This window comes from Desmodus rotundus, chromosome 8, assembly GCF_022682495.2.
Source record: "Desmodus rotundus isolate HL8 chromosome 8, HLdesRot8A.1, whole genome shotgun sequence".
NCBI lineage: Eukaryota > Metazoa > Chordata > Mammalia > Chiroptera > Phyllostomidae > Desmodus > Desmodus rotundus.
The window spans coordinates 81,402,487-81,415,867 of record NC_071394.1 but is presented as its reverse complement, the minus strand read 5'-3'; the positions used below and the strand labels follow the sequence as shown (position 1 = coordinate 81,415,867).

The 13,381-nt window shown below is 45.3% G+C and overlaps 1 protein-coding gene across 3 annotated transcripts in view; it reads left to right on the top strand.

Moving 5' to 3' along the window:
* Window positions 1–13,381, top strand: part of PTPRG (protein tyrosine phosphatase receptor type G) — a 704,073-nt gene that overhangs the window by 594,965 nt on the left and 95,727 nt on the right. For all 3 annotated transcript variants that reach the window (XM_053930009.2, XM_053930010.2, XM_053930008.2), the window contains exons 9-11: window positions 3,253–3,437; window positions 6,415–6,523; window positions 12,113–12,162. In XM_053930009.2, coding sequence (XP_053785984.1) covers window positions 3,253–3,437; window positions 6,415–6,523; window positions 12,113–12,162 — 344 coding nt within the window. The remainder of the gene's footprint in view (window positions 1–3,252; window positions 3,438–6,414; window positions 6,524–12,112; window positions 12,163–13,381) is intronic.

The window sequence follows — 13,381 nt, the reverse complement described above, 5'->3', positions numbered from 1 at the left end:
GGAATATATCCTGTCAACCAGCATCCCTTCATCGAGCCAGTATTCATTTCTCTGCCAGGTCCTGTTTGGCATCACAGATAATGTAGCAAACAAGACAGAAAATGTGCCAGCCTCATGGAGCTCACGTTTCTAGCGGGGGAGTTTGGTTATTTATTACAGATAGTGAGTCCCCTGCAGCGCCACACGGAAGGATCTCAGCTGCGTGGAGGGTGGGTCACAGGCTGTGCTGAGGGCAGAATTCAGTGCTAAGGACACACGTTTCAGGTAAAGGTTTGGCTTCCTTTTATCTTCTGGGTCTGGGGTCAGCAAATCACTGACCCCCATCACCATTGTTTGTACATCCATAAGCTAGGAATGGTTTTTATGTTTAAACGGTTGAAAAAATCAGAAGCAGTAGAATATTTAATAACATGTGAATAGCATGCGAAATTCACACGTAGTATCTCTGCCATAACCCATTTACATCGAATTGTATGTATGTGCTTTTACATACATATCTGGATGCTGACTCCCCAGAAAGTTAATAAACTTACCTCTGGGTTCTGGAATTTTGGGTGATTTAAAAAAAAATTTTCTTCCTACTTTTTTTGTACTACTTGAGTTTCTTTTTTAAAACATTAACATGAGTCATCTTAATCAGCAAAGAAAACCCAGCTGTTTTAATTTCAAAGCATAAATAAGAATGGTTACATCCGCATGTGGGTGGTGGAATTATTTATGTGGTGCTGATGTAACTGTTAAGAGATACGTGCATCCCATACAGCTCTCTGCTAATGGGGACAGAGGAGAGAAGGCCTCAGAACTAGGGGTTTGGTAAGAATATGGTGAGAGGTGAGGAAAGACGTAGAAGTCAGGACTTCTTACACGGTCATCGTTGTGAGGGACAGGAGCTTCCAATATATAAATCTTGGTTCGTTCTTGACATTTGGAAAGATGGGGGTATAGGTCTTTTCCTGACTGTCCTGCCCGGCCGCCCCCCCCCACTCTGCTGCTTTGAGAAACTTGAAGTTTTAAACTATTTTGAATGGTATGTTAGTGCCACCTAGTGTCCACACTGTCAACCCCCACCCCTGGTATCTGTGGAAGCCTCCCTGCAGACTCTGTTTGATGTCCCTGCTCTAGTGGCATTTGTGCTGCAGGCAGCGCCATGCGGGTGCCCCCGGGGTTCCTCGGGCAGTGGGAATACCTCATTAACTTATTCCTTCCTCCCTGTCGTAGTCACACAAAGCAGCTCTCTTCCACTGCAGCATGATTTGGCAGTTGAAGAGCAAAAGGATGCCTCCCTGTCAAAACCAATCTCCTCTCTTCTCCAGTAGCCAGCTCCTTAGTGCAGGGAAGCGTCCTGCTCCCCAGGGTGGCCTGGGGCTTGGGGCTTCTGGGGATGCTGGCCGTAGTGGGCTTCTGGGAGACACCACAACCATGCCATGGCCCCCTGGCTCACCTCGTCCAGTGTGGCTCAGCTCTTCCACTCACTCTAACTGTACACTCTAGAACCCGCTGCCCCCCTGCCCTCCACTCCCGGGTCTACAAGCAGCAGGCTGTTTGCAGCACCTCCTCCCAGGCCCCCTTCCTCCACTCCTGGACCCTCCATGTTCTGTGCTCAGCTGCTGCTCAAGGGATTTCTGTAAAGTGCAAACCTGCTGTGTCTTCCTCTGTTCAGATTTTCCAGTGGCTTCTGAGTGCTCGCAAGATAAAGACGAGAATTTTCAGCTGGGCCTATGCAACCTCTCCCTCAGCTTCATCCAGCACAGTTTCCTCCCACCTCTTTCTCTGTGCTTCGATCCAGCCCCACTGGCTTCCTTTCAGCCCCTAGGCATCCCTCCTGTGGTCCCTTGGCCTGCCCTCCCCTCTTCCCCTGCCTCCCACCCAGTCAGTCTCCTCAGCTCTCAGCTTCCAGGTATGTCTTCCTTAGTCTTCCCCGGGACCATAGCCTGGGTCAAATCGACCCATATGGTGCTTGGACAATCCGAGTACCTCTCCTCCCCTCCGTCCATCTCATCCAGAGGAGTAATGTTGGCTCCACGTGTAGGACCCTTTGGTGAACCCCCATCTCCCCATTTAGACCAGTGGTTCTCAGCCAGGGGTGGTTTGATATTCTCAGCCCCTTCTTAGGTAGATGTAGAACCACGATGTCCCTTCAAACCTGCGGGCCACAAGGAGCAAAACAGAGGGTGAGCCTGCCTTTTCCTTAAGCCCCACATCAGGATAGTGGTGACATGAGGTCCTGCTGCGTCAGAGAAAGTCATCCCCCTTTTTTCTGTGTGTGTGCTTTTGCTTTAAACTTATTTAATATCTCATTTTAGATTGCGTTTCTTTCTACTCTTATCTATTTACAATAGAATTTTATCTACAATTTTATTTCACTGGGATACCCCACAGGTCAAATAGCCTGGCTTCTACAAAAAAGTCATCAAGGAAAAAGGCCAGATGACTGTACTAGATCAGAAGAGTTCAAGTCTTGTAATACTGAAATGCAACTCTGATGGGGGGAAATGGCTCTAAATAATCTTTCAGAGACAATCGGGGAGATTTGAATACGGACTGTGCGTCAGGTAGCATTTTTCAGATAATGTTTATTTTTTCTTAGGTATGATAATGGGTTTTTGTCTTAGCTCAGGATGCTATAACAAACTCCCATAGGCTTAAAACAACAGAAATTTATTTCTCACAGGCATGGAGGCTGGGAAGGCCCCACAGGCTCACTGTCTGGGAGAGCCCACCTCCTGGTCCAAGAATGTCCTCTTGTGGCCAAGGGGCAGGGAGCTCTCTGGAGTCTCCTTTGAAAGGACATTCATCCCATTCTTGAGGGCTCCACCCTCATAACCTACTCACCTCCCAAAGACCCCACCCACCTCCTAATAACACATTTTCGGATTGGGTTTTAACCTATGAATCTGGGGGGACAAAACATCCAGTCTCTTGTAATCAGATGGTAGAATATCCTTATTCTTAGGAGATGCAGGGTGGGGTATTAAGGAGTGAAGTGTCAGGATGTCTGCAACTTGCTTGTGATAGTTTAACAGAAAAAGAGTTGTGTGTGTGTGTGTGCGTGTGATTGTGTGTATAGAAAAGAGAGAGGGGGAGGAGAGAGGTGGCAAATGTTGACAGTAGCAGATTTAGGGGAAGGGAGTGTGGGTGTTCTGTGTATCCGCTACTATGTCATGCTTTCAAGGTTGGGCTCTAAGAACACTGGGCAGCTACTGAATGGTGTGTTGTGCCGGGAGCCCCTGAGCTTGTGGTTTGTGACTTCAGTCTGCAGCTCTCCGCCCATCCACATGAAGGTGCAGCCTCTGAACCAGACGGCACTGCAGGTGTCCTGGAGCCAGCCCGAGACCATCTACCACCCGCCCATCATGAACTACATGATCTCCTACAGCTGGACCAAGAACGAAGACGAGAAGGAGAAGACATTTACAAAGGACAGCGACAAAGAATTGGTAAAGTCGGGGTGCCTGCTGCCCTTGCAGTTAGGCGAGGGGCTCCCTCGTGTCGCTGCGCCAGGCACTGAAGGCGGGCTTTGTCGGTGCCACCCCAACCTCACGCTGCCACCGGCTCTGCTGCATTGCAGTGGCTCCTGGCGTGACCTGTGCCCGGAACTGGCCTGTGCCCTATCCGCCCTCACGCTGCCCAGTTAGCACCACCTGGAAAAGCTAGTTAATGTCTTTATAATTAGGCCCTGCAAAACTAACTCTCGTCCTTCATTATTATAAAAACAGAGAGCTTCTGGTGAGTCCTCGTCGTCTTCCAGGACTATTGTAAATGTTCAATGTTCTATGAATGTGCAACCGCTGTGGCTCGTGGTAAGCACTGTGTAAGTGCTAGCTAGTATCACTACAGTTCCCCTCCTCTCCCTCTTCCCTCCTGCTGCACGCACCGCCACGCGCAGCTCTTACTGTCCCCGTGCTCCCTTTGCCGCAGCTGCTCTGCCTCCCACATTCCCGCCTGCTGGACCCCTGTGACCGTGTCATTTCTAACCACTGTTCTCAGACACTGGGATATCTGACCTCATTTTGAGCTGTACATGCCCGATTCCACGTCTCATGTTAACATTTGCATAAATGTGTAGTGGCCAACACCCAACAAGGCCCTTCAGAGCAGATGTTTTGGAAGCCATCCTCTTCCCCTGTAAAAGCAGACCCTCCAACAAGCACGAGCCTTTAAGTCTGTGCATAGAAACTCAAAGTGACACAATTGGGTTTGAAAGCCTTTGCCTTTATTGTTAATCAAAGGAAGGCTTTGAGATAATGGAATCTATAATTGTATATGCACATGAAAAACACAGCCACACAGAGTGGGATTCTTAATGACGGTTATCACTTTTTCTCTCCCAATACAGAGTCCCCAGGGCCCATTCAATCAGTTAGAGAATAATACTTTTCATATTTCTTTAGATGAATTTTCTTTTACTTCATTTCCATTTTATATTTTCAATTTGCCTACTAGACATTGTTATCTGGGTCACATAAGGGAATGATGAGCTTCATGAAATCAGAGAGGAATCTACTGAAAGTTACCCAAGGTGATGATGTATTTTAACCTTTCTCTTGTCCCTACTGGAAGTCCATAAGGGACTGCTCTCTTTCTGAAGTAAAGACGCCTGCATTCATCAGCAGAAACTATGCAGGCACTTAGGCGTTTTTTTTTTTTTTTTTTTTTGTTCTAAGTGAAAAATAATTAAACATGCAAAGATGAATAGATACTGGCTTGGAGTGAATTCTAATAAATCCCTGCATAGATGAAGCAAAGATTTTGCTCTGAACAGAAGACGGGGTCAGAGGCTTAGAGAATGAGGCATAAATTATTTTCAGAGAAAGAGAACGATGTAGGGAAAAACATGCTTTGACAGCAAGTTCTTTTTTGTAAGAATTTCTAGGGCTGGTTAGTTTCCTCTGGGACACACAAAATTAATTTTCTTAATTCCTCAGGAAGTCAAGCGTGCTGACTTAATGGCAACAAAACTGTTCTCTAACTGCTGGGGACGGTAGCCCAGAAACCGGAAAGTAATATTTAACATTGGTGTGGTGTTTTCCAGTTTACATGCCTCTTCCTCATCCTTACTGCAAACCTGTGGGGCAGATGGTACCGCTACCTTTTCCAAAAGAGATAAATGAGGCTTGAAGTTAAATAATGTGACCCCAACCTACTGCTCTCGGCAGGAAGCCCTTTTCTAGGCTGCAGAAGCAGGTGTGGCCACAGTGACATTCTAAGGCCCAGTCAGAGGTTTTCAGTCAGGGCAGCTGGAAACCCACTCAGCGGCTAAGCTCCCGGGGCTGCTTTTTAAACTTGGCCCAGAACACACGTTTCAGCAACAAGGCATTTCATCCATTAGAGAAGTCTTTGAAATCAGTTGCATTTGTTATTTGTTTCTAAACAAAGTAAGCTCTGTCTGCTTTCTAGGTACTTTGTTTTTTATCATTTTTAAAGACTCTTGGAATAAAGCTTTGAGAATTGGGGACCTGGATTTGGCAGGTGTCTGATGACTAGGATTGGCAAACTTTTTCTAGAAAAGGTCAGATAGTAAAGATTTCAGGGCTTATGGGACACTGAGGTCACTATGGCAACAACCCAAACCTGCCCTTGTAGGGTGAACGCTGCCATAGACAAGAAAGGAAGGAATGTACTTGGCTGTGTGCCCATAAAGCTTTGTTTACAAACAGACAGAGGGCCGGACATGGCTGGGAGCTGGAGCTTGCTGGTCCTGTGTTGGATCAGGGCCGCTCTTTCTGCTGCGTGACACGGGCGCCATCGGAGCGAGGTCTGCCCGGCCTGAGTTAGCTAGCTCTCATAAGAACCCTGTGCGGTAGCTGCTTCTCTCCCCATTGTACACAGGACGGTAGCAGAGGCCAAAGACATTGAGCACCTGGCTCAGAATTATGGCTGCGAGTGGGTGAAAAGCCTGTATGTCACTGTGCCTGACCTCTAGCCGGTGTCCTTCCCGGCATCATGCCCCATCTTACCCCATGGTCAAGATACCATGAGGCTTTAAACTGCGAAGAGACAGACACGCAAAGATCTTGTTTGATGTTTTAAACTCTGCATGGCTCTGGAAATCCGTACACCTGACAACTCCAGAGGCTGACTGGGGTAGATAACTACAGCCTCTAAGTTACAGTAATGAAGAAACAAGCCCAAGACTCGTGAGTCTGAAGAGGGCCGAAGACACGGTCCAAGCCACAGTCAAGAATATGAGAGCAGACTGATTCTGTTCCCTCTTACCCTGCACACTTCAGTGTGGAAACCAGCTTCCCAGGCAAGGCTGCTTCTGGCTGCGCTTTCCTTGCAGGGTGTCTGCCAGGCTGTGCCGGGCACCAGAACCCTGAAAGTGCTGCAGAGCATTACTTTAGGTTTGGCTTTAGAAGGTGTGTGTGCACTGGCCTTCAGACCTGCTCACTGCTTTTCTTTCTTCACTGACAGAAAGCCACCATTAGCCATGTCTCACCTGACAGCCTTTACCTGTTCCGTGTCCAGGCCGTGTGTCGGAACGACATGCGAAGCGACTTCAGCCAGACGATGCTCTTTCAAGGTAAGGCCAGAGTGCCCTGAGCGCCTGCCTCCTGATGCTTTGTCTCCCTGCTGCTGGGGTGCTCAGACAAAAGAAAGCAAGTCTGGCCTGAGAACCTGGAGCTTTAAGTTGCACCTGAGAAGGCTCGGGAATTTAGGTCTATCTTTTAGATTGTGGGGTTCCTAGGCCAGAGGAGAAGGGGATAGCAAAGTAGTGGTTTTTATTATTGTGGCTGCTGTTACTGTCATTGTCCACCTCAGGGAACCAGGGGTTTGTACGCTGTGCCAGATCACAGAACCCCTTCCTGGGTGTGCTGTGGCATATCCACTTGGATTTCTAGCATGGTGCAAGAACTAAAGCCCCAGGAGACAGAGTTCCCCCCTCCAGCTGACAAACCACAGATAGGCCCCTGCTTGTGGGGTCCTTGAGATTCTTGAGAAATAGATATTTGTTTCTGATGATTTGGATTGGCAGAAAGTTCTAGGGCCAGGACTAGGGTGAAGCAAGAGAGGCATTTGAAATTTAAAGGGGTGCAAAAACTTGGTAATTAAGACACATGATATTTTAATGGGATATTTTTTTCAAACAAAATCAATTTAAAAAAATTCATGAAGAACATAGAATCCACTCTGTCTTCCTTGCTCTAACCCAGCAATTTTCAACCAGTGTGCCACAAGAATTTTTAAAACATACAATACTTGACTACTTAGTCAGGGGCACTGACATCTTTTCCCTTAGATTGTCAAATTTAAAAAATTACCACAGCCAACACAACAATAGCTACCGTGTGCAAATGAAACAAAATTATACCTACATTTTTGTCAGATTAGCAAAAAATGTATTTTGTATGTGCTGCAGAATTTTAGTCATTTGTTTATGCGTGCCATGAGATGAAAAAGGTTTGAAAATCACTGCCCCAATCCAACTCCAGTCCTAGTTCCAGTAAAACTTTATTTACAAGCCTGGGCCACCAGCCTATAAGCCGTAGTTGCGGACTTGGCCTTGTGCCGTGTGCGCCGCGACCGGCACAGAGGGACCAGGGCATCAGCTTGCTCTGTCAGAATGAGGTCCCCCCGGTGCGGTGTCTTCTTTCTGGGTCCTCGGTTTCAGGGAGACTTACCTACCAGGCCAGTGGTTCTTCACCTTCCCGAGTCACGAATCTGGTGAAGGCTTTTCCCTAGAAAATGGCCACAGTTGAGCATATAACTGCAGGGACCCTGTGAAGCCTGTGAGACCGGCAGCGGCATGTCGACTGAAGCCTGTGAGAAATGCACGTGCATGGGCCCTGCCAGATGGATGGCCTCAGACTCTCTGTGGGTGGGGCCCAGGAATCCGAGCTTTAGCCCGCTGGCCCAGGCAACTGGCATGCACGTTAAAGTCTGAGAACTCCTGGTTGAGAACTGGGGCCCAGAATGAGGACTCCAAGTTTGAGTCCTGGCCACACTTAGTATTTCTGAAATTCTGAGAATATTTATTGATTTTTCTAAGCTTCAGTTTCACAATCAAAAGTAGTAACAAGCTCATGGCGTCCTTATGGAGTGACCTGGGGTGATGAATGTTAAGTAATTCGCATAGTGTCTGATCCTCACTATCGATGATACCCTCTTACTATTAGGTTTGATTTAAAAAGTAATAAATGACGAACCCAGCCTAAGCCTAGAAGTAAGAAGCTCTCCAGCCTAGATTCCCTCCCAAGGATCCCTTCCAGCTTTACACTTTTGCAGTTAGTATTTAAATGTTCTTTGCTAATGTTCACATTATCTCATCTTTCCATTTAAACTAGTTAAAATTGGCAAGCTATATTATTTTTCACAAATAAAGCATGCTCGTCCTGCCCACCTGTGCTCTGAACAGACTGGCCCCTTCGCCTGAGTTGAGGAGGGACCGAGGGCTGAGGCCAGGTCCATGCCAGCCCAGGGGCGAAAGCACAGGAAGCCAGAGGGGGGCGCTGGCTGAGGCCAGTCCCCGGAGCTGTGGACACGTAAATCACCATCAGGCCTCCCACGGGCTCCGACCAGGAGCCTGGAACCCACAGAACTGCCTTTCTTGACAAATAGCCCCCTGAGTTTGCTGGCTTCTGCATGGGCTTTGAAAAATTAAATGTTTGTAATGTAATATAATTTTAAAAAGCCTTGTCAGCTATTCTCAGCATGGCATATTTAAAAGGTCTGAACACAGTGGCTTGCTGAAGATGGCCGGTATGTCCTCCTTCTGTAGACGTTCTTTGCTCAGAGGTGGACGTGAGCACACCCCGTCACGCACTGCTGCTTGTCCCCGTATGTGGACAGTGGGCATGGGCCCTTCCCTCCTTCCCACAATGGCTGTAGCATCTTCCCTGTAGCACCCAGGGGGCAGCATGAGAGCTAAGTGTTACTGGAGGTGATCTAACTTACCTTTTCTGGTGAGTCAGGTATGAATTTATGAGCAGTAGGGGCCAGTGTACAAAATTTTCTAACTCTTAGGACTTAAGTTTTAACAGGGAAAAGGAAAAAGCTTAGAGACTTTATGGAAGCCTTGTTTGGAATAATTAGGTTTCCCAGTGATAAACCTTACCTCTGCTTTGGGAGTGTGAGGCAGTCATGTGGGATATTTACCTTATCACTGCAAATACACCACTATTTACATCCTATATAACATAACAATAAATACGTTACATTTACCTTACTGTCATAAATATAACGGTAACAATAGCAAGCGGTACCTATAGAATGCCGCAGTTACTGCACGCTTGCCCTTAAGTTATTTGCTCCGACCTCATGGCGGCTTGCAATGCAGGTGTTATTTTACAGGAGGGAAATGGTGTCCAGGGCAACTGAGTAACCTGTGAGCAATCACTTGACTACTAAGTCAGGTCTGGATTTCTTGTCACATATCCTCCATCTTCAACAAATGGTTAATAACAGTACTGACTTACTAAATGTTCAAAGCCTTTTTTGTGACTCTCAACAGTCATGGAAAATAGGGGTTTTGAGCTTTTCTTTGAGCCTCAGGCCCATTAGGCAGCCTGGCAACAGAGCTGATGGATCCTCTCTTAAAATGACTTAAGAAAGCAAAATATACAGTAAAGGATACCACTTATATTCAAATACAGTTGTCAAAATATTTTAAACAAACAAATTTGGAATGTGGTAATATGTGCACTTTCTTATTAAAGAATTAAATGGCAAGTGTAGGTCTGTTAGCTGCTGGGATTTCTGAGCAGTGATGAACAGAAATGATATTCCAAAGGAGGTGCAACTGTGAGGCAGTAAGAAAAAGCCTGATTTCAATTAGAGACAAATCTCAGGTCCTGCTAACACAGCTGAGATTTGTTGCTGTGTTCACAGTGGAAGGAAGGGTTAATGAGAGCTTGGGGACAAGGGACAACACACATGTCCTTTTTCCTTGTCCCTGAATTCTATTAGACCCAGGTTAAGCATTCCCAATCAGAAAGGGCCTGTAGGAACTTCCCAGTCAGCATGGGTAGAACTGTGCCCACTGGAAAGTTCAAGATTCATGAAAAGCAGGCATGCTGGTAGAGTGGCTTTTTAGTTCCTTGGCCTTAATCAGAGCCTCTGGAAAGAAACAGTGAGGCAGGTCTGCTGGGAACTTTTGTTCCTGCCTTGACAAAGGGAGGTGCACAGACCTGTCTGAGGCAGCCAGTGCAGCACGGATCCTGGAGCCACTAAATGACAGCAGGAGCTTCTGGTTACTCCCAGCGATGAGAGCCTTTTGCTTCCTAGACTGCCTTCTTTGACCTGCAGGTATTGACTTCTCCATCTGCGTGTTCCCCGCACTTACCTCTTTGCACACTTCACTTGACAGCTATGCAAAATGAATATATGGTTAGGTCAGGGTGCAAACACCGGTGCCCCCTGGCCAGGCAGCAAACTTGTGTGGTGGAGGGGGAGGACTGGCGGCAGGAAATTGGAGGCCCTGTGCCCACTGAGAGGCGTGATGGGACTTAGCCTCAGCTAAATGCTGCCCTGCAGGAAGATGAGCTCAGTTTTGCCAAAACCTGTGATTTTTCAGGATAAGTGGGAATTTGGGATTTTTTTTTTCAGGTGAAGGCTCTTGTTTACAGTGTTTACAAAGTGCAAATTCACAGCGGCAGCAAATACAGTTTTTTTAAAATAGCTTGTAGGCCACACAAAATTTATGTTGGTAACCTGCCACTCCTGGTTTAGATAAAAATAACAGCAAGCACAAATGTTATTTATTGTGGTCCTTAGCATGTTTTGGTAATTTTCAGTGTCATGTATGTATAGGAAGCAGACTTTTAGTTTATTTAGCACTGTTGGGTTTTAAGATAACAACAAAAGCTCAGTTGACGTGTTCTTTTTTTTTTTTTCAAGTTATACTGTGTAGCATTACTCACAATAGCAAAAAGGTAGAAACAGCCCAAACATCCATCAATAATGAATGGGTAAAAAATAAAATATCGTACACATACAGTGGAATACCATTCAGCCTTAAACAGGAAGGAGAGTCTGACATTTGAAGGAACCTTGAGGACAGTGTGCTAAGTGAAGTAAGCCTGTTACAAAAAGACAAACGTAGATGATTCCAGTTACATGAGGTACTGGAGTGTCCAACCAAAGGAAACAAAAAGCAGATGGGGCTTCCAGAGGTAGGGGGGGCGTGTGCTGTTTGGTGGGGGCAGCATTTCGGTTTGCGAGACGAACGTTCGGGAGCTCCGTGGCACCACGGTGTGAACAGAGTGTTACTGAACTGACCGTGTGATGGTGGTGAAGGTGGTAAGTTTTGTGCTATGTGTATTTTTAATACAAGCAAACATTTTTAAAAATTATATTATTTAATAATAATAACATGAGTGAACAGAACTGAAGGAAGGAAGGAACATCAGGGAGAGTAATGTATGGTTAGTATAAAAGAACTTGACCATTTAAAGCAACAATGGGTTTTAAAACTTAAGTAGAAGTAAAATATTTGACAATACATAAAAGGTAAGGTGGGCAAATAGAGTTAAATAATGATATAGTTGTTACATTTTTAGAAAGTGCTAGAAGTGCTAATTTAAGGTAAACTATAATAAATTTAGGGTATATATTATAATCACTGAAAGGATAATATAAGAAATCGTAAACAAAGCAAATGGAGAGGAGCTGTGAAGTAACTGGATTCCTTTTTATGAAGTTCAGAAATAGAGCTCTGACGGAGGGGGATGGGCACCGCCCGGCGGGGCAGGTGCCCACCGGCGGGGGTGCACGAGGGTGTCTGTTTCTCAGTGTGGGCGGTGGCTACCCCAGTGTTCACAGAGGTGGACATTAACTGGACTCTACACTTAAGATCTGTACATTTTACTTTATGTAAGTTTACCTCAATAAATCAGAAATCAGTAACCGTTAAAAAACTTTAGGCTAATAACTTAAGACAGGATTCAGCAAATGATGGCCCACAGGCCAAATCTAGCCCTCTGCATATTTTTAGTGACTCATAACCTAAGAAAGGTTTCACATTCTTAAATGGTTTGGAAAAAAATCCAACAAGGAATATTTCATGATGTGAAAATTATATGTAATTGCCATTCATATTTGTAAGTAAAGTTTTGTTGGAACAAAAAACAAAAAATAAGTTCATAGTTTACAATGCTATTTTTTTGTTTCTCAGCTAATACCACTCGAATATTCCAAGGGACCAGAATTGTTAAAACAGGAGTGGTAAGTAGAGAATGGTAATTGTTTTGTCCTGGTTGTTAATTTGCCTGCAGTTAAAACTGTCACCACAAGGTGGCGGTATGATGTTGTTTAATTGCTTAATGTGAAGAGGTTAAAATAAGAAAAAATACATTATTCACTGTGTATAATTGAATACATTATGAAAACATTCTGTACAACAGAATTAAGGCAGTAGTGTTACACAGTATAATTTTTGTCAAGGAGAAAATTGTCTAGTTTTTATTTATCATCTCTTGGATATAGGAGTACACAAGGTCGGCTCCAGGCCGTTCATTGACATGTGCTAAAATTCAGAAGTAATCATTTGCCTAAGACACATGGATTTGCAGATTTCTGGGGCCTCAATCAGCATCTAAGTTTTCCTATTTCTAGTACAATAATCAAACTATTAGTCACATCGTTGGTAATAACAAGAGTAGCCTAAAATTTACTAAGCATTTTCTGGATTTCAAAACACAGATTATTTTATTTTATTCACTCTTAAAATATGTCACAAGATTGGTGTTCGCGTTATTCCCATATTTTGGCTGAGGACTCCGAGGTTCAGTGAGTTATGGGACGTGCCCAGCTCACCCAGAGAAGCAGGCACAGGGTGCTAGTGCAGCGAGGCTGTCTGACTCCATTCATTTGAGTGCCTCATGTTGTGTGGCGTTTGGCACTGCATTAACCAACTTCGGAACTCAACATTTGCTAACTTGATTATCTTTATCAAGTTTTCAAACTAAAACTTTGTAATAAGTTATAAAATCTAGGGTGTTCTGGCTACATTGTTTTGAACTATGTAAGTGATCGGATGGATTTCTAGATTCTGAATACCAGGTTATGAGAATTAAAATTAAACTCAACTCAGCAATGCTTGTTGTTTTTCTGAGATATCATATGTGAGTACACAGTCCCACAATTGAGTCCCAGTTTAGTACAGTGACAAGAATGAGCTGAGGTTTGGACATAGGCAGCCCTGTCTTTTTCCCTTCACATCTCCATGCCTCAGTTTCCTCATCTGTAAAACTGGGTGATGGTCATCCAGGGTCGCATGGGAAGCCCCAGCACATTGTTGGCAAGCGTTAAACGGAGCGGTGATTGTCGTCATGTGCGTGGGCAGAGATGTTGACATGGGTAAACACAGAGACTCAGGAAAGTACAGCAGCTGTACCGTGCAGGACGTGGGGTGCAGGGCTGTAAACAGGTCCCAGAGCCTGCA